Raw genomic sequence first — 24,661 nt, forward strand, 5'->3', positions numbered from 1 at the left:
ACGCTTCATCATGGACTGCAAAATTCATTTCACACTGAAATCAGTGTTGATTTGCTCTGCTTCTGTTCAATCACGATGTGAGAGTCAGCTCCAGGGCTAGCTTGGCCATGCCAGAGGAGCAGCCCTGATATCCCTGGAGCCTGGAGCTCTGTGTCCCCTCGGGGACAGCGCTGCCACCCAGGAAGCAAGCTAGGACCTGAGCTAACAGCCCAGTGAGACCACCTTGGCCATGCATCTCACCACAGCAGGTGACAGATCTAGGAGTCACCGTCATAAGCAACAGCCAGATTACTTGAAAAAAAAAACTTTTTAGGACCCAGAAAAGATGCAAACAATTTTGGGGTTTGTTTCATTTGATGAACAAATTGTATAGTTTGTCCAGAATGTTTTATTAGAGGAAAGAGAAGACAATCTCTGTAGCATAAGCCTGAAGACCATGGTAGATGACTAGTGCATGGTAACTCCACACAACACATGCTGACCTGACTTGAGTCAGAGAAAAGAACAGAGAAATTTCGCTGGCTGCACAAAGAGCTCATAGTTTGCACTGAAACTCTTCCTCTGTGGTAAAAGATGATGCTTTTGTTAGCACAGTATTAACGTTTATAAAGCGTTTTTGGCCTGAAACGCTGCTGGCTTTTCCTTCCAGGTTGTTATAAAATCATCATGGAAAGAAAAACAGAGTATCCCTAATGCACCAGATTACTACTACACCGGTGTCCTCTGATACCGCAACAGATTAATGTGACAGAGCAATAAAACTCTGGATCTTCATTTATCACACCTCTCTAGCTCTCTCCCATGCTCAGAGTGGTTTGAAATTAATATTAACTTTTTCCCTGAAAAGCAAATAAGAAGCTACCCAGAAATTGTTGATATTTCAACTCTGCCAATTTTTACTCAAGTGTTGGTCTTGTGAGTATTTTTCAGTTCTTCTGTGTTCTTACCTAATCCACCGAGGAGGTTTTTTATTTTCTCTGGAGTTTATTCTTCCATCTGCTTCTCATTATATTGTGTAATCTCTAGGTGTGTGACTTATTCTAGCAGTGTGGTTTTATTTTTGCATTAAAGTAACACTCACACAGCCCCTGCGGGTCTGCTACAACTCAGTCTGAATGATGTCTAAAAGGGGTGTCTGATCCTGGGATGAAATGTCTGGAGGGATGTTTTGGGTTTGTTATCTACTCTCTGTCCTCAAACCACCACTCCAAGTGTGCAGGTGGTTTTGTCTGACTCCAGATTCCTCCGTCTCTATTCAGTGCAGCCTTTTGGCAAACCACTATCCATCTCACAACCTCTCTACATCCTACACAAGCCTTTGCATCACCTATAAATTTATTTTAAAATATAAAAGGCTAAGTATGAGACTGTTGCTCCTTGTACATTTTCATTCTTTCAGTGGTGCTGCCCGTCCCAAGCATATCAAAGCTCCTGCTGGACTGCTGGTTTCAAGGCTGTTGGGTGCACTTTCTTCAGGTTTACCAGGAATCCTTCCTGTTCCCCAAGAGAAAAGATTTATCTTAAAAATGAAGCCTGAGATACACAAGCAGCTCTCCTCTCAGGCAGCCTTAGGAACACACTAGTGAGGACTAGCAGCGACGATCCCCTTCCCCTCTGGTCCCCTGTGCATTGCCTCTCTCCAGAACTACAAGATTCCCAAATCTCACCCTGGCGTTTCAGCTATTCTCTGCTCACAACTGCCTTGCTACTTCCATAGCAAATACTAATATGGCATCTAGCTGGTGAGAGCAACCAGCCTTGCTCAGCTTTGCTGTTCGTGTGAACGACCCTCTGGTTTCTTCATTCTGCTAATTTTCCCTGTGCTTAAGAGCTCAGCTGCTCCAGAGGATCAGGCCAGTGATGGACGATGGCACAGATGTACTCAGACACACTTTGACTTGAATTATGCGTCCCTGTGCTTCTGCAGAGCAAGCTCCCAGTGCCGCGTACGTGGGGCACCCTCCCTCTGTGAGAGCATTAATTATTACTGCTGCTTGCAAAATGATCTGTGAACTAAAATGGGTTTTTCTAATTCTGTCACTGGAGAAGAACTTCTGGCTAATCAACTGGAGTCAGATGGAGTTGGCAGAGACGACGTAAAGGCCTGCACTAATTACTCCACGTGTCTCAAGAACTGATAAGAGAGTTGATTTATGCCTGGAGCAGCCTGATAATTCCAGAAATAATAGATATTGCATGACTTAATTAATCAATGTAAACCTGGTTATGCTGTGATTTTGAATTAATGGCCATGGTATAGCACAGGCGTGAGGAAGGTGGGCTACAGCCTGGTACTAAATGTACCTACTAATGGTCCAGACCAAGAACCAGGCTCTGGATATATCTTGCATCTGTCTCTCATTGTATCTGGTGAGCTCTGGTGCTCTTGTGCTTGGAGAATGTGGGGCCATGTATGATGGCACGAAGGAGGAAAGTGATGCATATGTAGAGAACAACAGCGGGTAGGGACCAAGAACTTACTTAGGAATCAATCCATCCTATGAGTTCATGCTGAATAGTTGCATCAGGAGTAAGTATTTTTAAGGCCTGAGTGGTTTTATCTGCCCTGCCTGGTGTGCTTGGTCCTCAGGGCTGGTGGTCACGCAAGCAGGCCTGTTCCCCACCTGCACAGATAAAGGGACACCCTTGGGTGGGAGCGCAGGCTCTTCTCACCCTGAGCTACAGGTCCTGCTGGCTGAGGTTGGCCTACAGGACAAAACATGCTTTGCTCTGGCTGTTGTCTTGCTTTTTCTGGTCTTCATACAGTGACCATTGCAGCTCTATGGCCCATCATGGGACCTCCCTGTAGTACCCTCTACCTCTCACCCCAGGCTGATTTTTGGATGTAACGCAATTTTATTGTTTGTATTTGCAGACGGACTATGTTTTCCTGGACCAGCCTGGGAGGATGGACGGCTTTTACTTTGTTTTCATCCTCGCAGGAGCTTGTTTTCATTCCTCCACGGTGGTTGTTGAAGTGAAGATAGATGGACAGGCTGGTTGGGACCCATCCATGGTGGGCCAGAATAAATATCACTGAACAGAAACACATGCTTTTCCCAACTAAGACAGACTTCAGTTAGACATATCTTAGGTATGATCACAAATCCAAAAAGGAACTTGCCTGCTAGGGCTGATGGAAAGGCAGGTAGATCCAGAGTCAGTTTTAGCCTATCAAGAAGCCCAATGACTAGGTCTCTGGACAGTGATTTAACTCCTCCTCCAGCAAAGCATTTTAAGGAGAAGTATTTCTGTACCATAGTGCCACATGATTTAACAGATTAGATCTGCTTTTAGCACCTTATGGTGCAGATGACCCAACACGAGAGTAGATTTTGAACACTGCACAGACTGGGATCTACAAGCTCCTGAGAAGGACAGTTAAGAGCAGGAACAGGTCTGTGCTCCCAGGTGGTCTTGAAGTCCTCAGTCAAAAGGACTTGTGGAAACAAGCTGACGTGAAGTAGCTGATAATGGTAGCTTGCCTTTGAAACAACATCTTCAGGCTCCACTGCTGAACTTGCCAAGCCATTGTGAAGCTATAAGGAGGAGAGGACTACAGCCTGGGCCTTGATCTCAGTTTGGAAGGCTGCCAACCCCAAAATCTTCAGTAATTTCAACATGAGGCCTCTAACTCTAATCATTCTTGTCCACCCTTCTCCGGGTTGCAGTCTAGGGGGGAACCATGTCAGCATCATGCTCTTTTTAGAGTTATTTGAATAATCTGCCTTGCTTGTACAAATACCAGGCTGGTATTTACTGCTGGTGCTGGGGCTCAGCTGTGTCCCTTAGAGATGCTATAGAAGGTCACCAAAGGTTGGAAGGACAGCTGAGATGCCCTCGCCTTTTGTAACCCCTGCCCTGCGTGCCATTGCATACAAATAAATTTCCTTACAGGAGGACTGTTTGATCTGCGGCGGTGACAGTGGCAATAGAAAACAATTTCTAAAGAGAATAAATAGTTTCTGCCTGGATTAAAACAAATGCCTGGTTTGCTTTCTTCCTTTTCATGTATGAAGAGCCCTCGCCTCACAGTGCGAGTAGCTTGGACCAGACCCGAGGCAGGAGTCAGGTCTGGGTGCTGCTCCCTGCTCCCCTCATCCTGCTCTACGGTCTCACAGTAGTTGTTTGATCCCTGTGTACCTCCTGAGCTCCCAAGCACCGTGAGGCACAGTGACTTCTGGTGTCTGAGCAGGACAGAGCCCTGCAGCTCCCTGTACTTGGTCCTACCATACTAAACCATATTGCATCTACAACGACTGAAGCATCAAAGACTCAGCTGTATCTCTTTTGTGCGGTGCCTGACAGTGCTTGGCAAAGCCATGAAATGGATAGTCAGCAGGGGGTTGAACTTGTTTTAATTTCTGAAAATACAGTTTATATTCATGTCCATACTTACATTCAGAACCAATAAATACACACAACAGCTTTCCAGGACTTCACAATCATCGTCACTTACATAGTAATAAAGTGGTTACATTACATTTTATATGCAGTTTGCTTTAGAATGTGAAAGTATTTTGAATACATTGAATCCTTTCAACAATGTTTTCCTAGTCTTGTTTTTATTCTTTCTTCTTGTGTTTGAAAGATTCTCAAATACTATGAATCTCTTCTATGGGTTAATGACAGTAAAACGATGTCAATGGGCTACACAGCACTCTGTAACCATGGCTCATACACAATTTCAAGTTCAGTGCTGTGACCTTTTTTGTATGAAACTTGCTCTTAAGAAACAGTGTTTTAAGAGCTCCTCTTGAAGACTTCCAAAGATATTCTCTGAGCTGTTTTCTGCTTTGAGCTGATCCCAACAGTGCAAAGCAGCCATAAACTCAGCTTAACAAGGTAGTTAAAACAGGTTTACTGTTGTTTTGCATCACTAGAGCAGTACAAAGCCATCAGCGTATACCAGTAAGTCAGTTCTCTAGAGTACAGAACGTGGTAACACACATCTGACTGCTAAAACACGTAAGAGCTTCACACAGCCCAGTATAACCCATAAGAATTTCAGCTGGGAAAGGGAGGGGAGTAAAGAGAAGTCTATGTACATTTATTTGAGCTTGTGGGTCTCCAGATTTTAGCCTTGCTGTGAATTCATCTCTCCTGTAAGTCCCCAAGTTCTCCAGGTCTACAAGTGCTTTGCAGTACCAAACCATGCCCTTAGACCTTGCTAGTCTGCATATGTCCATTGAATTCAATATTTCTCTGGGTTAACATTGATTCCTGCAAGCGGCTGCTGTTCTCTTGCCTGTGTTCAATGGGGTCACCATCCTCAACACCATTGCCCTTTCGGAGGCAAAGGACTTTCTGAAAACTCTGCTTGAAGTTGTCAGAAAGAAATCCATAAAGAATGGGGTTGGCACAGCTGTTTGCATAGGAGAGGACCACCACAAAGAAGTACACCCCTACCAACACAGGGTCTTCTGGCAGTATAAATATCAAATTGACAATGTTCATCATGTAAAATGGGAGCCAGCAAAACACAAAGACCACCACAATGATCACCACCATCCTGGTCACCTTCCTCTCTGATCTCCTGCGCCTTGTAGACCCAACTCGGATCCCCGACGATTTGACTTTAATCACGATCAGCAAGTAGCAGAGGCAGATCACCAACAAAGGACCAAAAAACCCAAGGACTGATGTGTAAATGATGAAAGCTGCTGACCAGATGTTGACAGGCTCTGGCCAGTTCATGTTGCAGGTCTGAAAGTCTTCCTGCACATCCGAAAAGATGATGACTGGAAGCACCACCAAGAACGAGAATGTCCAGACAGTCACGCTGATGAGCTTGGCCACCCTGGGACGTCTCCACTTGGTTGATTTAATGGGATGAACTACTGCCAGGTAGCGGTCCATGCTCATCACAGTCAAACAAAAAATACTAGTGAATTGGTTAATACCATCTACAGTCATAACCAACCTGCACAAAAAGGAGCCAAAAGGCCAATAGGAGATGGCGTTCTGGGTGGCCAGGAAGGGCAGGCCCAGCATGAAGAGTACATCAGCAACAGCTAAATTCAAGATGTATATGTTGGTGACAGTTTTCATCTTGGCATAGCGCAAAACCACGTAAATGACCAATGTGTTGCCGCTGAGTCCGACCACACACACAAGGAGGTAACAGATGGGAATCAGGACTTTGTGGATGTATTTGAAGGAGGGCTGCTCTGAGAGCGTCCCGTTCTCTGTCACATTTGTGAGCAGTGAGGAATTCACATCGCTGGGACTAGCTTCTGTGCTAAATGCGTTGGAAAAGTATACAGGATCCATAACTTTTACTCCTCAGGTTTTCTTTTAAGGCTAAGAGAGATTAAACTTCATGGGCATCTTGTTCCTAGAAAGATAAAAAACAGGAAGAAAAAGAGAGAAAGAGTGAATTCAAAGTAGACCTAAGTTTTATATATAATTTAATTTTCCATCTATAGTCAGAATTTGTGTTTGAATTATGCAGTTAGCGCGTGTGATGAGATCAAGGCCTGAACAAAGGAATTCCACAATGAGAGAGCCCAAGTCCTCATCCCAGTAAATGCTGGTATCTATTCCATTTTCACAAGCTCTGTGCAATGGGGTCAGGGCTGGATGTAACTGTGAAGCTGGGAGGCTGCACGGCAGTAACACAGCATGCATCCCACCAGGAAATGCAAGCGAGAGCAGAGAGGGTCATGGCCACCACACTTCACTGAAGCTTTCCTGCAGAGGAGAAGTCCGAATGCCCTGGCATGTGGGCTGTTCAGACCCAAAGCCCGCTGGTAACAAAGCCAGTCCTTCCTCTGCTGATGAGAAACATTAATTCTTGCATGCCTTCTGTGCCACTTGGCAAGCAAACTTTACCGTTTGACTGTCTCACACTTCTTAACCTGTCATGGAATCACAGAATATCTTGAGTTGGAAGGGACCCATAAGGATCATCGAGTCCAACTGCCAAACAGACATTCTCCTCTCTTTTGAAATCAAGGAGCAGGGGGGATAATACCCTCTACTTCCCAACTTGCACAAAAATATACGAATCCAGAACCCACCTTTCCTCCTAGCTTTCCTGTCTAAACACTGATACAGAAGACGTTAGCAGACAATTTTGAAAAACTCTGACCGGACAGCGCATACAAATCAGACTGAAAGCAGAGCCCTGACATTAGTGCCGAAAGCTTTGAAGTCAAATTTGGTGCAGAGGGTGCCTGGAGAGGCTCGGGGACTGACTCAGCCCCGTCTCACCCCCATACAAGGTCTGGGTGCTTTCATAATCCAGAACCAAAGACAGTTCCCAGCTCTTCATACCCGAAGTTCCACTGCGATGTTTCACAGGTCTCCCTGTACAGATAGACACAGTCTCAGTCTGATAAATTCAAATGCCCCTTACTGCCTGGCAGAACCCATTGAGAACGCCCAGGGAGCATCGGCAGCTGTGGAGGTGGGGAAGCAAAACCCTCCATAACAACCGAGAAAAGCCTAGAAAAAAAATCAGTGAACTGCAAGATGGAAAGGACTACGTCTGAGAACGCTCTTCCATCGGGTCAGGCCGTGGGCATGCAGATGTGAAGACTTTGCAGTGGATAGGAACAAGCTGTTTCTTTGACATCTCTCAAGACTTCTCTTCTGTTAGTGTTTCTGAATCCCTCTCCTTCCACCGTGAAGTGTGCTTTTTGTCTAAGAAACACCTTTCTTTTTCAAGAAATCCAAGCTGAAGTTGGCAGCTTCAGCCACAGGCAGCTGAATGGCTTTTGCGATAGAACATATTTTATTATACAATCTGAAAAGGGTTGAAAATTTCCAGTGCTCCGTTTCTGTGGCATGCCTGATTCACATGAATATTTTTTCGCTCTTTGTCTGAACGTGGTCTAAGTAGGTGTTTATAAAGCTTTCTGCTATGAAAAATGTTGAAGCATCTGCTACCAAAGAGTGGAGAATCAAAACACCAGTCTGGGCCAAGATCTCTCCCAGGTCTGGCCAGCAGACTGCGGTGAAGGTGCTCAAGGAGGATGTGCTCAGCAACTTTTTTTCCCACCACATGATGGTTAGGTTTCCATAATACTCTGGGGGCATGAACCTGGATTCAAAAACACCCAGCCCACACTGCACTCATGCCTTTCAAGCAAAAGCAAGATTCAGTATCATGTAAGCATGCAAAAGACTTCTCATCTCCAAAAGGAATGCAAACACCTCCACAGGCTGTGCTTTCTCTTTGGGTGAGAAAAACTGCAGTGGGTGAGAGTAGAAGTCCCTCCAGCTACCAGCATAAATAAGCTGCTCTGATTTGGAAGTGTGCAGATGGGAAGTAGGTGTCTTGCGTGTAACTGCGTGGCTGGGAGGAGATGTACCAGGGAAATCTGAAATCCAGGGTCGCTCGGATGGTAAAGCTGAGGGAGCTGCCAAAGCTCAAGCACACGCTAGCTTGAAGATGGAGAAGAAAAAGGGGCAGGGAGGATCTGCAGGTGCTGAATATGCCACCGTGGTGTTTGGGTTTAGGTGTTGCGGCGATGGGCACAGTGCAAGAGTCGTTGCAGTTCCTGACAGCCCACTGCAGGGAGAGCTCAGCTGAGACCACGCTCCATGTCAATTAAATAGGACTGGATTAGTGCTTATACAAGAGAAGGCAAACTCCAGTTCTGGCCAAAGAGTGGATTTTTAAATTCTGTTCTGACACTAATTTTAAAATACTAAATTTTATTAAACCTCAGATTATTTGTGGGGATGTATCTGGGAGAAGCCAGAGCAGCACCACACTCCTCTTCAGGCTATGAGGATTTTGATCTTTGGGAGACTGCATTTTCTTGAAACCCAGATGCTGTGTGGCCCAGATGGTTAGCCAGTGTCTTTGAAGGGAAGAATAGAAAGGATTTGGGTCGGGGGGGGGCAGGCGATGTTTATATACTCATCTTCATGGAACTGCATATTTGGGACCGAGTACAGTGCTGGGATTGGGAAGGCACTTCTCCCCAAGAGCAGCCTAGACTAGCTCCGCAACAACCAGCCTGGGCCAAAAAGCAAAATTTTTGTTCTAGGACTGCAAATATAGGAGGACAGTAAGAAGAACCAGTGCTGCCACTCAGCAGGGGAAGGTCAGGAAACGCTGTCATGTGTGGCTCTCATCCTAGTGCTAAAGAAAATGAGGATGGACATCATTCTTCTAAAGTTGCCTCCTTTTTCCCCAAAGTACACATTCTTGAAATAGTTGACTGTAGAAATTACACAGTAAGTTCTTCAAGCTTGTTGCTCCTTCCACCCTGTTTAGAGTTCAAGCCTTGAGAGAAGCACTGAGGAAGAGGAGTTCCTTTATGTGGATAACCTACTGCACAAAATCCCTGCTTGCCAGGGGCCTCAGGTTCTTTGAGCCATCCATTGCTGGCATTCCTGATGCTCCCAAGGGATTACTTGAGGCACCTTCCGTGGCTTCCATGGAGGGGGACAGCCCCCTTCAACAGCAGCTGGGGTGGTCTCCTCCTGCTGCTGTGCTGTCCCCAGGAGTCAATGATACTTCAGCAGTTTGTCAGTCTGCTTCTTTAGTATTTTGGAGCTCTTCTCTTGGTTTCATGTGAAATTTAACATTTACTTTCAGTTTTTTGTTACTTTTGATGAATTTTGCACCTTCCCCTGCAAAAGCGTGTGGATTCAGAAGGAAATGCATTGCTCAGGCTCTCATGCAAAGCCTTTAGTGTCTTCATGGCTGGCGGCACCAGCAAGGAGCTGCCATCATCTGGACTTCTCCCATACACCAGCTGGGGAGGTGATGTGCTCAGAGTCAGTCAGATCTGAAAGCTGAGCCCAGGTCTCCCAAGTCCCCGTTCAGCGCTTTATCCACTAAGCCACCGAAACCAGACCACCTTTGCCTTGTAGCCAGTACTATTTTGGGATTCATTATGGTATGGCAACAACAAAAAAGGCTGAACAGCTGCAAAAGCATGTTTTGCTGGCTGTCTTTGGTGAGCATAGATGATTTTTCCCTCTGTTTCCCTCTGCTATCCAGCCGATACCTTGCCCCTCACCAGCGCTATTTTTGTCTGGACTTCTGTTGCCACTACTGCAGTTAATGACCACGAACCTCAACAAAGGATGACTAAATATAATTAAGACATGCTGACTGATATCTTGTACACTTGTTTTGGTGCTCTTAATTAACGGATTAATAAAAAAACACCTCTAGGGGACTTTCATCCAGATTTCTTTCCCTTTGGTGTTTGATCTTCAGGCCATCACACTGGTATACTTCATAAATTATGTGCTTTCTGCTTAAAACACCTGAACCAAAAAGGACAACAGAGCTAGAAACACAGATCCGGAGTAATCATTAGTATAATTCCGAGTTCTCCTTTTACAGAGCAGGACCCTGGAAAAAAAAAAAATAGGCATCCGCTGCAGCTGAACACATCTGACAGCCTGTGTCCCTGCCCAGGAAAACTGAGAGAAGAAGTAGCAGAGCTCTTCTGGCTCAGAGCATTCTGCTCGGAAGAAGGTACTCAACCTTTGTGAAAACTTCTCTCGCAGGTGTCCTAGACAAACGTGCTTCTGCTGGGCACAAAGGCAGGCACCCATCTCACAGCACCCAGGAGCCCATTAGTGACTAAAGCGTCGTCACAACATAAGGAAGAACAAACCTTAAAACTGTCCAGGCAGATCAAGGCTGAAATTCTTCCTGGCTGTGGTTACAATAGGAAAGCAAAAATAATTCTATGAAGTGCGTTGCATGAGAGTATAGCTGGGATCAAGCAGGAATTAAATAAAGAAACCTAATTTTATGAGTCGAGATCTGATCTCGCTACCTATTTACCACTGGAATCAGAATTTTCTCTTATGCAGCCTCCAACATAATTGCTGTAAGGAAAATTACGACAACAACGGCAGATTACTGCTTCCAGGTGCAGAATAACTACCAGGACAGGCCAAATGATCATCCAGTCAGACATGCTTTAAAAACAGATGGCCTTGGTAGTAACGGGAAGAAAAGCACCTGGATAAGCATCCAAGAAGTATCTAACTGCAGCGGAACTTCACGGGTTTTCCCCCCTGTCCCATGGAGTTGGCCGTGATGTGTTAGTGGCACGATTTGCTATAACGAAGCGAAGAAATACTCTCCTGGTCCTTCAGTAAATTTGCCCTTTTGGGGGTGAATGTTCATGACCTGCTTCTTCAGCTACAGCCTGTGGGGCCTCCTGCTTTGCCCTCGCATGGATCGAGCCGGCAGAGCCAAGGGAGAGCGAGCTGGGGGTGGCAGGGGAAGGGAGGGAAGCGGCGGTGTGAATCTTGGTGTGACCTGGCAGAGCAGCTCTGAAACGGCACAAACACCCAGGCAGGGCTCTGCGTGAGGAGGAGGGAGAGGCAGCATCACACCAAGACCTGCTGCAACTTCTTACAGTTAGAATACTGCTCTTGTACTAAACCAGCAGCTCCCCAACAGCACAGAAATCTCATAATTTCATACACAGAATTCTTGGTTTTCCCCACTCCCTACCCTATTCCACCACCTGGGGTAAAAAAAGCAAAAGGATTCCGTTCAGACGGGAGCTCTTTCCTTGTTAAAATGTGCCATTTGGTGTTTCTCAGGGTGTGTTTCTCACTCCAGGAAACTGGAGTGATGGATTTTTCTCTACAGAAAACATAACAAAACAACTTTCTTGTACTAAATTGGTTTTCTGTTTGGAGTGGCTGTATTCGTACTAAACACTGATCAACTATTCAAAACTGAGCGATGTAATGCAACTTCTAGCACCACCAATATCTTTGGGAACTATAATTTCAAGTTGGCAACGCTTCGTCGCCACCTGGCTCAGGCCAGCCCAGTGTTTCCTAAAGCACTCTGCAGAGACGTTACCTGATGACTTGGTCCTATTTTTAGTTTGCAAACAAACAGCCCATAAAGCACTTTTGCTTTTTGCCAAATATTTGCTAAATACTTTTTGTCCCCAAACACATCTCAGGGTCTGTTACGCTCAGAGGTTACTGACTTTGGCTGAGCTGGTCCTGTCACACCAACAGTCCCGTAAATCCCATGCTTCTGGTTTTGCTCCCAGACCAGCTGATTTAAGCAGTTCCAGCCAGAGGAAAGTGCGGAGCCCGACATCTCCGTGCTGGCACCCGGGCGGTGTGGCTGGGGCTAAATGTCAGCGGCCACGCCGGAGCATCACCGCAACCAGGGGTTTTTACCAAAACGTTTCTCTCCGGCTCCTCTCTCCTCTGCAATCCATCGACATCAACTGATCTCAGGGACGTGACAGGTTCAAAGACAATTCAGCTGAGGAGCATTTAACTACGGGCTGTGTCTGCTCCCAGGCTGAGGGAGAGCTGAAACAACAACCACAGATCCCTTTGGCTCAGGGACTCCCTCCAAGAGAGCCCCGGGATGGAAGGAGCTCCGTAACAGCTTCTCTTGCTGCAAGAAGCTCCAGGAGAGGAGTCTCGGGGGGAGACCTCCCAGGGTGCGAGGTCTTCTGCTCAGGCGCACCCCACCCCAGCAGCGCAGACCCACTCCGGTCACCGAGCCCTGGCGACAGGGTCCCCCAGACACTGGGATTCCCAACACCAGCACTAACAGACCGACCCCAGCACCCAAAGTACCGGCTGCCTGGTGTGACCTGCATGTCTCCTCCCTCACTAAACTACAGAAAGTCTCTAGCCCACCCCAGCGCAAACCTGCGAGTCCAAAACACCTGAGCAGGGGTGTTCTTTCCCTGCTCCTCAGCGCAAAGGTCTGGGCGCAGGGTCCAAGCCGAGCCGGGGGTTGCGGGTGCTGGGGGCTGCAGCAAGCCGGCGAGGCTGCTTCCAGCCCAGACCCACGATGACCCCCAGGACCCCGCTTCTGACCATGACCGTCCACTTCTGGCTGACCACCCCGGAGCACACCGGACCCCCTGGACCTCCCTGCTGTGTTTCACGAGGAAGGGGCAGCATGTGCTCAGCTCTGGCCCCCCCATGGCTTTCTGTGGCCCCAGCTGGGCAGCAACCAGGGCTCTGCCACCTTTTTGGGTCATGGTGGGGGGGACTCAAGCAGAGGCGGTGGCATGGCGGGCCAGAGCATCCCTCCGGCAGGTGCCTTCCTCCTCCCTTCCAAGCGGCCCCTTTAAAGCCACGCTCAGGACTGTCCCGCTGTAATCCCCGCACCCCCTGCCCGGCCCGGGGGTCCCCTCCCCTCCGTCCCTCCACCCAGGACGGGGTCACCAGCAGCAAAACCCCCTCACCAGCAGCAACCCCCCCCCCCCAGAAGGGCAAACTCGGGGTGGCCGCTGGCTGCGGGGAAGCCGCGAACGGGACCGAGCGCTCCGGTGCCCGGTTCATCCCGGAGACCCCTCAGAAGCGGGGTGCGCTTCGCAAAGCCCCCCCCCATCCCTTCACGCTCCCCCAGCCCCTCTCGCCATCCCCTTCCCCCCCACCCCGGCAGTGATTACCTGCAGCTCCAGCGCTCGCTCCCCGCCGGCTGCAGGCACGAACGGCCCCGCTCCCCCCGGCTCCGGCCGCGCTCCCCCCGCCTCGGGCCGCTCCCCGAGCTCCGGCGGCGGGCGGGGACGGCGGCCGCTCCCCCGGGGAGGAGGGACGGGGCTTCCCTCCGGCGTGGGGGGGACGGAGCAGCGGCAGGGGGGGGGTGCCGAAGCCCGGGAGGGGGACAGCCCTGGGGCCACCCACTCTGCAGAAAGTTGGACTGGAGGTAGGGAGCCGTCGGGGCTGCAGGGAGAAGCCCTCCGCCGGGATGCAGCCCTCCGCCGGGATGCTCTGCCCACCCCCCCAAAGCGTGGCTGTGCCCCCCCCCCCCCCGAGCTGAGGGACGCCCTTACCTGGCTCTGTGGCCCCGCGGTGCTGTGCCCGGCCCCCCCAAGGAAGCGGCAGCCCCCCCTGCCACGACCGCCGGGGCTGCGCCTGGCGAGGGGCGGGGGGGCTCCCGGGAGGGGCTGGGAGCACCCGCTCCGTGCCCGCGGAGAGGAGGGAGGGGTGGATCGCGGGAGACCTGCATTTCCTCCGCTTCCAGCTCCGAGAAGTCCTTTTAAAGACTCCCGCAGGCTGCTTTGCAGCGAGCCCCCCCCCCTCCCCGAGCGCAGGGGACTCTGCTGCTCCCCCCCCCCCCCCCCAAAGTGCAGCCGCTGGGCTTCAGGGACGGCGGGAGGGGGTTGTCGTCTCCATCACATTGATGTGACGCTCCTGTCCCTGGGCGCTGAGCAGGAGGGGAAGATGGAGCGGCAGGGTCCTGCTTCTCCCCGGGCAGCGGGAGCGCAGATCCCGGGCAGGGAGGTTTTACTCCAGCTGGCTGCGGATCCGGCCCTAAAATTACTAGCTGGCGGAAGGATGCAGGGCTTAATATCCAGGCTGTCAGGCTAAACTTGGTGCTTGATTTGCTCCCTCCTAATCTCTGACTTCACCAGGGTTCTGCTGGGCGGGAAAGGGCTGAAATATTTCGCCCTTTGAATGCAACAAGTGAGTAAAAGTCGTACACGGCTCTCCCCTTCTCTGCTCTGCATCATCCCTCTGCTATTACATGTGTCTACACCCGTGGCAGTGTCACCTCAGCCCCTCTGCTCGCCCCTGTGTGCGCAGCGGAGGGTGATGAGAGCGGTGGCTGCGTGGTTCCCCAGCCCGCTTTCATCAGCATGCACGGGGCATCGCGCTTCGTAATAATGTGTATGATCTTAATCCACTGCTGAGGCTTTTCAATTAGAGATCTGTGATTGAGTCAGATGTGTGAATGCAAAAAAGAGAAGGAGAGAGCTGCGTTTGGCATGTTGCTCGCTAATTCAATCTGCTGATGTATTTATGGTCATGTATTGCTAAATTGAACTAAGACTCCAGTCTGCTCTTGCCATGACAATGGGGAGAGTCATCTGATAAAAATAGAGTTGGGATGATAAACAGAAAAGAAGAGGAGATTTTGATTACCTTCCTTGAAAATATGCCAAGCAAAATGTGATACAATAGTCCCACTGTGAATATTAGCTTGAATCAAAATAGGGCTAATTTAATGAATTTCCCTCGTATATTTTATTAGCGTTTTGTTATCTGTTGTGATATAAAAAAAAGTTTCTGAGAAAACACGGTGGTCCCTAAGTTTCCCGGAAGAAAACAGCACTCTTCTTCTAAATAAACGCTTTGCAAAAGTATTTTTACCAGGATCTGTGCTATGATAGAGGCAGGAATTTCAAAGCTCTCAAGGCTCATCCAGTCCTTTACCCACTCCAGTCAACAGCTACGCTCCGTTTCAGGGCTGAATGAAGCGAACACAGAGGCTACCTGAGAACGCTGCCTGTTATCACGATTTAATGCCTGATGTCCCTGGTCAGAGACCAAAGATCACTTACACCAGCCATAGAATAAACACGGCTGGAAAAATAACTCTTGGCACACAAAGCATGGGCACAGGTACCTGGCAGCGCAGGCTGGGCATGAAGACCTTCAGAGGTGCGTGGGAAGGGTGATGGCCCAGATTTGTGGTGGTCAGGGTCAAGGTGAGAGGCAGACGAAATCTGTGGAGGACAAAGCACCCAGCTATGATGTGGCAGGAGGTTTTTGTTTTTTTTTAAATTCTACTGGGTCTGTCCTTTTTGCTGCGTGTAACGTTTTGTATCTGTGTAATCTATAGATCATTAACATTTTTTTGTTGGGGTTTTGGAGAGGAGAGATATCTAATATTGAGCTAAAGGCCTCAAACTGCATTGTTTTCTTTTGTTCTATTCTTCGTGTAAAAGCACCTCTCAAACAGCCATAACTTGGATACAAGTCTATTTATTTTGCCGTTCCTTGTCACATACAGAAACTCAGTGTCACAACAAGATCCCTGAGCGGTGCATTTCCGACTGTAATGTTGAATGACGAGGAACCTGCTGACAAATGTAATGGTAGCAATACATTTTAAAACGGTGCCTATGTGTCACATGGAGGAGGTGACAGCTCCAAGGGAGCTGTAAAGACAGGTTGCACGGGAAGCTCCTCCTGTGCTTTTGAAACTGCCTTGTCAAAATTCAGCTGAAGCAGAAAGGATGAGTTGTGATCAATATTTTTAGAAGGAAGAACTGCTGGGGAACTTCTGCCAGCAGCCTCTCCTGTAGAACCTGGCAGATAGGAACAGAGACTAATTGCTGGCGAGGGAGGAATCAGTAGTGTGTAAACCACGTAAACCGTCTCGGTGATAGACCTGGGTCCAGGCCTGGCCTGAACTACACAGAGGTGGTGTTGAAACGGAGACCCTGGGGTTGGATTGCCTCCGATTAGAGGGACTGAAGTAGTGCAACAGAGATACTTTTCACACTTAGATGAACAGAGAAACTGAGAAGGAGCAGAAGATGTGTGGTTTGTTCCTGGTTTATTTCTGGAGCAAAAAACTGATCGTGTGCTAATGATTAGACCCAAAATTTTCACAACGACCAGAGGATGAAGGTCAAAACCGATGAAGTCAGTATTGAAAAGCAGGCAAGTCTGCATAACTTTGCCAGGCTGGAAGTAGACTCCTTGGTGCTTCAAAATCTTCCCAAGTGGTGAAGGAATATCTTTATTTTAAAAAATAGGAGTCAGAGGCACCGGCAAAGAGAGGTGCATGTTCTTGGTTAAACAGCCAGTTGGGGCTGGGAGAGATGTCCATTTCTCATCCCCACGAGACTACCCAAAGTGCAGGATGGTCGTGTTGTGAAGATGCCTGTCCCAGCAAGCTACAACACTGGGAGTTGTGGTGAGTGAAACTGTGGCTCTCGAGACTCAATTCCGGCCTCTGCCTGAAGGTTACAGTATGTTTTCCTCTAAGGATTTTAAACATGGGGTTTTTTAACATTACCAGTTTTGAGAAAAAGGAAATGTATGGAGTAAGACCTCTAGTATACTACCTCAAAAAGAAAATCACCAAGCTTGCTGGATGAGAGTGGTTGCGCATCACTTGGAGTATCCAAATCCAGCTCAGATTTGGGCGATAGTGTAGTCCTGAGTTATTCATGTTGCCATAGAAATAAATGGATCCATTTTCTGCCGTTCACTGTTCAGAGCTTCAGACTACACTGGCTACAGCTATCTATCACCCCTCCACCTCATAAGCCCTGCCCATGGCCATGGCCATGGGGTTGGGTTTCCAATCTTTGCTTCTCTTGGGAACTCCACATGCAGTAGGGACTGTTTTTTTCTTTTTTTCGTTTTTTTTTTTTTGTTTTTAGTGATTGGCTTGCATTCAACTCAAACATTTTTGAAGCTCACAGAAAGCATACTTCAGCTCAGCTTCTAACTGGAAGACAGTTACTCCATTCAATTACATTCACAGTTTGGCTGGCTGAAGCCGAATGTTTTCACTTTGCGTGCAGAATACTCTGTGAAAAGCCAGGCAGCGGGAATCACAGCAAGGTTGAGGTGTTTTCGCTTCTCTTTTGTTATTCTTACGAGGAAGAAAAATCAATGCCTTTCAACTAAATGCATTAAAAATCTCTCAAATGGGCTGTAATTACAGGCCCGTCTGTTGTCAGGTTGTTGAATCGCCTGTGGCAGAGATGCGTGAAGATCTTCACGGCTGGTCATTACTGAGCAGCCCTTGGTTACTCCCCACCGTGGTGAGGCAACGACAGCCCAATCTGCTGCTTGGAAGCCCTCTTGGAGGAGAAAACATGGGCCAAAGGGCTGGGTTTGCTCATCACTAGCTTGAGTGAACATTGCTCGGCTACTTGTGACTTGGTCGGGAAAGAAAACCGGTCTTCTTTCCATGACTTTCAAATCAGCTGCTCTCAATAACCGTGGAGCAAACTCATTGCTCCTTCAGCCCTAGATGTGGTAGATGAACTGTTCTTAAAGCCTTGTTTTTTGCCCAGTCCTTCTGATAGAAATGTGTGTCTTTACACAGTGCTTACTCCCCTCTGAACAAACCCATCTACTACTCTCTACAGACAAGAAATTTGTATGTGCACATTTTTTCCTGTTTTATAGCAGTGTGCTTCTCTGTACTGTGTTTCCAATTGTTTGCATAGATTTTTTTCTGAGAAGCTATAATAAAACATAATTAGATGCATTTTCATTTAATTAAGGTGTTTTGTTTTCAATGAAATGGTGTCCAAGCGGAATATTTTCGTCAGAAAGTGACTTTCTTCTATCGTTGTTACATCTGTTAGGAGAAATGTGAGATGCTGTATTTTTAAAACCTGGTGGTTTGCAAACCTGTAGCCCAGATGAAGATATTTCTCTGAATTCTCATAATCTTCTGCGTTAGGCACCTGATCCTTAGGCAGCACTCCTGTGAAAGGTTCTGTTACTCTGCATTGCATGGCCATCCTAAACAAGTGATAGGACCATGCACAACACACAGGGAGTCCTGATCTGTCAGGAAAAGATTGACTTTCCATGATATCTTTTTGTCTTCTAGCGCTGCAATGGAGAGACCATCATTATTGACTAGTAGGAAGCAGGTACCCTTTCCAGCTATCTTCTAAGGAAAGTTCACCATAATTCTTCAGAGTTTACCTGTACAAAATACATGGCCTACATAAATGTCCTCCTGCCCTAAGCATGTTGATGCTGCTGGGGTGCTCAAAAACTGAAATGGAGACTGTGCTGGTGCTGGCACTTCCAGAAATGTGGGCTGAGGGTTGGAGCTGGTGAAGTCAACAGGTCTCTTGTGACCTCCGTGGGTGGCTTTTTGTGTACTGTTGTGACCGGGAAGTAAAGTGATGAGGTGAGTTACTTAATGATTCATTATTCATTTTGTAGTTATTAATGTGAGCAGCAGCCAGCATCTCAAGCCTGCAAACTTGTTTGGTTTTCTGCCAGATTCCTCATTATGTACATGTAAACACAGGCAAATCATTTAATAGAACAGTCTTTATTAAATAAGGAGAGAAGCTTTATTAAATAGAAAATTCCTGAGCTCTTATGACAAATATTTACAAATTGGGGGTTTGTTGCAGGATTGGAAGGGAAAATAGCAGCAAATTGGTAGAATCAAGATTTGGTAAAATATTGCACGTTTTAGGATTCAAATCCAGAACCTCCTGCTCTCTCTGAGGAGAATGGTAGGAAGATGATCTCTGACTTACAAGGGCTCTCCAGCGAAAAGACACGGAATGTAGAAGTAACAGCATTCCCTGGCATTTGATATAACTGTAAACAAGTGTTTCCTTCATGTTGTCTGAGAAACACTCAAAGCCGGATGATAATATTTCTGGCGAGCCAAACTGCTTTTTAGACACCGTGGAGTCAGAAAGACTTGCAAGATTTGAGTTGTTTCAGTGCAGGCCAGGGAGGTTTTCATATGCCCTGTACTACCTGTGACAGACAAATCCATTCCTCAACCAGCCCTGTGGTGCAATCTCCTGGTTAGGGCATCACTCTCAGGGAAACAAGCCCATAAGCTGCTTAGAACAAAACTCAAGTCAAGGGATTTTTTGGGGGGCATGACCTGTTGTCACTAACAAAGAGAAGCAATAATAAAAGCTGTTCCAAATAACTGAAAATAAGTTGGGAATGAAGAGAAGTTGGAGGTGTTACAGAAAACTGCAAAGAATCCTCCATCTTTTGTGCTAGGGTGGTATCAAAGACACTTCTGATAGCTCAGCTCTGCAGTGATACACCGTGTGTGCTTCCAGCACCAGAAGACCTTAATGTGAGTCGTCTCATGGAGCACAAGTGAGGAAAACAAACCAGGTTTGTCGATGCTGACCACTAGCCATTTTGTCCAATGCCTCGATAAAGCGTTGTCTGTGCACTGGCAGAACTGGTCTCCTGCCTTAGGGACAAATAGTGAGGATCCGCTGGTATTTTCAACTTTTCTCTCCTCTTTGAAAAAAAGTTTAATCCTTCCCAGGAGAGGTGAGGTGAAGGAATGTGACCTGCAACCTTGATCACGTCAACTCTGGGACATTAATGGTGTGAGCTGGTACATTCCCCACAGTACTGCTTGCAGGTACTTCTACCCACCTGCAGGTTCCCACACAGGGGACATAAAGCATAAGGACCATGTAGACACCCATTTAGCTCTTATTCAGGCAGCATTTTAGAACAGAACAGGATAGGATAGAATAGAATAGAATAGAATAGAATAGAATAGAATAGAATAGAATAGAATAGAATAGAATAGAATAGAATAGAATAGAATAGAATAATAGAATTAGAATATTTAGCTGTAAGGGCCCTACAATGATCATCCAGTCCCACTGCCCAACCACTTCAGGGCTGACCAAAAGTCAAAGCACCTTGTCAATGGCATTGTCCAAATGCCTCTTAACCACTGACAGGCTTGGGGCACTGACAACATCTCTAGGAAGCCTGTTCCAGGGTTTGGTCACCCTCCTGGTAAAGAAATACTTCCTGCTGTCTAGTTTGATCCTCAGTTTTGAATAGCCCTTGTGGATCTTGGACGATGGAAGGTTGCCTATGTCCCTTGCATTTGCATCTCCTGCTCAGACAAGCTGGAAGCAGTCCTTCCCACGCCTATAATATCTGTCGTAGAATTTGATTGAGGTTGTGTTTTCTGCATGTATGCTTTCTCATGGCCTCTGCTAGCACTTTAGCTGTTTTCTAATCAAAATAACTTGCAGCATTTGGTCCTGTTAGGAAATTAAGTCTGCAGACAAAATTCACTTCAATTTATTGCTTTGCTTTTACTGAGAAGCAGATGCAAAAAAATGAAATATTAAAAACAATCTCTGTGCGCATGTGCCAATTTGTGGAACATAATATCCTCATTATTAAATTCAACAGTCAAATTCGCTTCGGTGCTGAAGCGAGCCGGTCTCATTAGCAGGCTTGCTACTGCTATTAAGTGTTTGGTTAATGGGTAGAATATGTCTTCTTGTGTTCGTCCTGGCACTTTGCGTGTCTTGCTGTACGAAGAACAAACATTACACTGTTTTTTTTATCAGCTATAAAGTCTTACACTTAAAATATTTCAGTTCGCTCCTTTGAAATGCTCTATCAATACTTATTTAATTTCTGTCCCCGGGGAGTATTATGCCCATTTTGCTGGCACACTGTGTTCTGCGAAGCCTCGACTGTGAGTTGATAACAACGCTGGAAAAGAAGCACTGATATCTTTCCTCGCGCTGCATAACAGAAGCCAGCTGTTTACTGAAAAACGCTCCATCACAGTGCCCAGCAAGTTTCACTTTAACGATCGTAGTTTTTGCGAGACTGTGATTTTTGAGACTAACATTTAGAAAACATTTATTTACTTTTTATTTACTTCTTTGCAGTCAAAATATTTCATTTGTGTTCAATTGGAAAGTCATATTGATTTCTGGTGAGGTTTTGTTTTAATCCTTGGAACAAAACCTCGTTCCTGCAGCTCTAGTTTCACCTTTTCATTTTCTGCTTTAGGGAATCGAAAATGCTCTCATCAGAGAGACTGGGAGATAAACTTGGTGGAGATGGAGATATTTGTGTTTCTAATGCTACATTTCAAACCGTGCCTCAGGCTGGTCAACTTGAAATGCATTTCTTTGGAGCACTGTACCCCCAAATGTGTCCAGAACTCCCACTTCTCAAAACACACAGCAGTGCATTAGCTGGCATTACTGCGGCTATTAATGTACAAGAGAGCGGGGCTGAACCCTGCTTCTCAAAATATTTCTGATTTACACTTCAGCAGCCTGAAAACACATTTTCTGTCCTCCTGTGTTGGTAACCTGCCGTTGCAGGTGGGTTCCAGCATTTGGAAAACCAGCTGGGGGGAAGAATAAAACCAAACTCCGATATGGAAAACAGAACATATACACACCGAAAAGTTTGGTGGTAGGTGAAGGACTGATCTTCAACTGACTGGTCATAATCTCTCCTGAAAAGCAGCAGACGAGGAGGTGCAATACACTTATTTTTCCAGTATTGTGCCTGGTGTGAATTATACACTCTGGCAGTTTTCAGTAGTCACTCCACTGACTAACCAAGGTTTGAAGTGATTACTAAAAACTCTTTAGTTAGGGAGCTTCAGCTGACGTGCCTGGTCTCATCAGAAACAGAAGGACATGACTATGTCATTTATCTTGTGCCAAAATGGAAACCATTTGGAGCTTGTCATTTAAACTTGCAGCGTCCAGCTGGCAACTGGACAGCTTGAGAGCTGGGAACGTAGCTCGTGGAAATGAATAGCTGGGTAAGTGCAAACAGGGGAGAGGTTAGCTGAAGTTGGGATATGATCACGACAGATTCATTGGACATGAGCAATGTCACGTCCCTTCATTTTAAGACAATCCACATGTGCTTCTTGTCCTGCCTGCCTTTGCCATTGTCAAGATTCTTCTCATATGAAATCCAAAACACAGCAGCTACTGGGAGGAAAATTAACTCTACCCCAGCTGAAACCAGGACAGCCAGACAAGACTTACAAGGCTCTGATTTCTGTACATTGGAAATGCTGTGTACGTGCCAAATATCATGATTGTTAGGGTCACTTGCACTGAAGAGAGTCTTAATAAAACATGAAGAGCCGTGACCTTAAGCCAAATTATCCAGGCTGCAGTAATAAAGAATTTCAGGCAGAGACATCTCTCAGCCTGCATCCCAGCCCGGACGTGAATGTAACACTTATTATGTCCCTGACAATGAATGAACAAGCAGCTGTGAGACCGCAACCCATCCTGGCTCTTCCTTTGACAATGAAATGGATTTTTAATCTGTATTTCCTCACCGTGGTGTCTCAGGAATATGCCTGAAGTTTAAGTCATGTGTAATTCCTGCTAACTTACGTAGTCACCTGCTAAGGAGTCCTTTGAAATTGAGCTACTTGCCCTCCAGGACTGAAGCTGGGATGAAAGGAAGGAAAAGAGGGATGCAACCTGTGGAAGAGGAGATAATGTCTCCATCAGGTCCTTGTCAATAAAAGGTTTAATAACTGGCCTTCTTCCTCCACCACTCATCGCTGCCCAGCGGGTGCAGTGTCCTTGCTCAGGTCCGGGTAAAGCTTAACCTGGACTGGATTCAGACAGAAAGATCTACGATATGGTAGATATTTCAACCAGTTGTACAATGGGCAGCACCGCTTCAGTGCTCAAGGTAGAGCCGTAAACAAGCATTGAATTGACTTTGTGATGGACGTGAGCCTCCAGAGAAGGGTGCATCTTGCTTGCAACATTTCTTAAGGCTTGTCAGCTGTATTTTACTGCTTCTCTTCTTCAGCTTCACACTAGTTAAACTTCGCCGTGACTGCCACCCTCGAGAAGCAAAGTAGCTTTTCCCTTTAATGGAAAAAAAAAAATCATTCTCGGCAAGTAGGACTTCTTGTCAAATAGGTTTAATTTGTGGCTGTAGCATCCTACATAAGAGCATGGAGATTCATAACTTACATAAGAAGTTTATCTTCTTCTCTGTCCTTGTTTCCTTCTTATTATAGCGTTTTATTGAAAAGCCCTGGGCTGGTAATTTTACCACTCCTTATCTTTGTGCAGTTTTTAACAGATTTTTTTCTTCCCTCCGCAGAACAAATGTCAGAAACAAGACGACAGATTTCCCAATGAGATTCACACACAGTCAAGGCAACAATTTCTTGTAAAATAGTGTTTTCTTGAAATACTTCCATGTTTGCAACCTTCAGCAGAGTATCTCATCAGGTGACAGAGGATTTATTACAGTAGTTTCATTTACCCATTGTGGACAACATTCCTACTTTATACTGATAATCTCTTTGGTTTCTCAAGAACATGTGATCATGATAAACTTACTGAGTGCTGCAACTTCTGTGAACAGCCATTTTCTGCCACTTTTTGGAAGTCAGGATATGAATGAGCAAGGTATTAATTTCTGTCTCTTTTCTCAGACTTTGTACCTAGCCAGTCCTTAACCTTTGTTATTTTCTGAACTTGAAGACACGAACTATCTAGAAGCTTTTATGGCTCTCAGTATGTCAGGATTTGAGCATCTTGCAGCCACTGATGTTATTTACATGCAACTCTTCAGGCTTGGCAAAGTGTTCTCCTCTTTGACAGATGGGGAAACAAAGTGCGGGGCAAATTAATTGATGTTCCCAAAGTCACACAAGATTTTTGTGACTTCTCATTGCTTTCATGTCCTTCTGGGTATAGAATTTTGGGGAGAAAATTCCCTGCTATCACAGTTCATATATGCAGATGAAATGCAAAGTAAAGCAGCACTGAGAATTTTGGAATTGTTTTATCTCCAAAGATGTTGGTATAGGAAAGAAGTGTTTTATTTGGTTTTTTTAACCAAAAACTTTAAAAAATATAGATATTTCAGAGTGATTTCTGCTTTACTAGTCTTTCGACCTTTTGCCCTTAGTTTTTTGCTAAGCTGATTTTTCAGCAGCAGGAGAGACACCTCCACTTTCATTAGAACTCAAGTGCAGACAGTGAGCAAGGGACGGGTAGCATCAGGTCCTGGGGTGGTCTGCGCACCACTGCATTGGCTTTGGACCCTCTGCTGTGAGCCAGGAGGGGAGGATGCAGCCTCTTGGGGGGCAGAGCTGGGGGAAGGCTGCTGAGGTCATTTCTTGCTTTCAGCATCAAGCCTCATGGTTGAGCAAAAAGAAAGGGTAGGAGACTCTCCTGGCAGTTATTTTGGTCCCTTGGGATCTTTAGTGGACCCTAGGACTACCCACAGAACCTGATACAAGGAGGCGGGTTGTCTGGTCAGCCTCCCCAGCCTCCTCTGCAGCTGGTGGAGATGCAGAAGTTCTCCAGGGGCTGGTTTGGAGAACCTGACTTCACATCTTGCTCCTCAAGGAAGGGAATCTTTATCTTTGGCTAAAATTGTAGTCCAGCACAGGCATTTATTTTGCTTATGC

The 24,661-nt window shown here is 46.6% G+C and overlaps 1 protein-coding gene across 2 annotated transcripts; it reads right to left on the reverse strand.

The window, feature by feature from the left end:
• Positions 1–4,347: 4,347 nt before the first annotated feature.
• Positions 4,348–14,013, reverse strand: SSTR5 (somatostatin receptor 5). Of its 2 annotated transcripts, none has more exons than XM_075436383.1 (2): positions 13,761–14,013; positions 4,348–6,337 (listed from the first exon to the last, which is right to left on the reverse strand). In XM_075436383.1, the coding sequence occupies exon 2, from the start codon at positions 6,271–6,273 to the stop codon at positions 5,161–5,163; it is 1,113 nt and encodes a 370-aa protein (XP_075292498.1). In that variant the 5' UTR covers positions 6,274–6,337; positions 13,761–14,013; the 3' UTR covers positions 4,348–5,160. The 2 variants fall into 2 exon arrangements, with proteins under 2 accessions (XP_075292498.1, XP_075292499.1); XM_075436384.1 differs by lacking the exon at positions 13,761–14,013 and adding an exon at positions 13,377–13,601.
• Between the last annotated feature and the right edge of the window lie 10,648 nt (positions 14,014–24,661).

The sequence above is a fragment of the Opisthocomus hoazin genome, chromosome 15, assembly GCF_030867145.1.
Source record: "Opisthocomus hoazin isolate bOpiHoa1 chromosome 15, bOpiHoa1.hap1, whole genome shotgun sequence".
NCBI lineage: Eukaryota > Metazoa > Chordata > Aves > Opisthocomiformes > Opisthocomidae > Opisthocomus > Opisthocomus hoazin.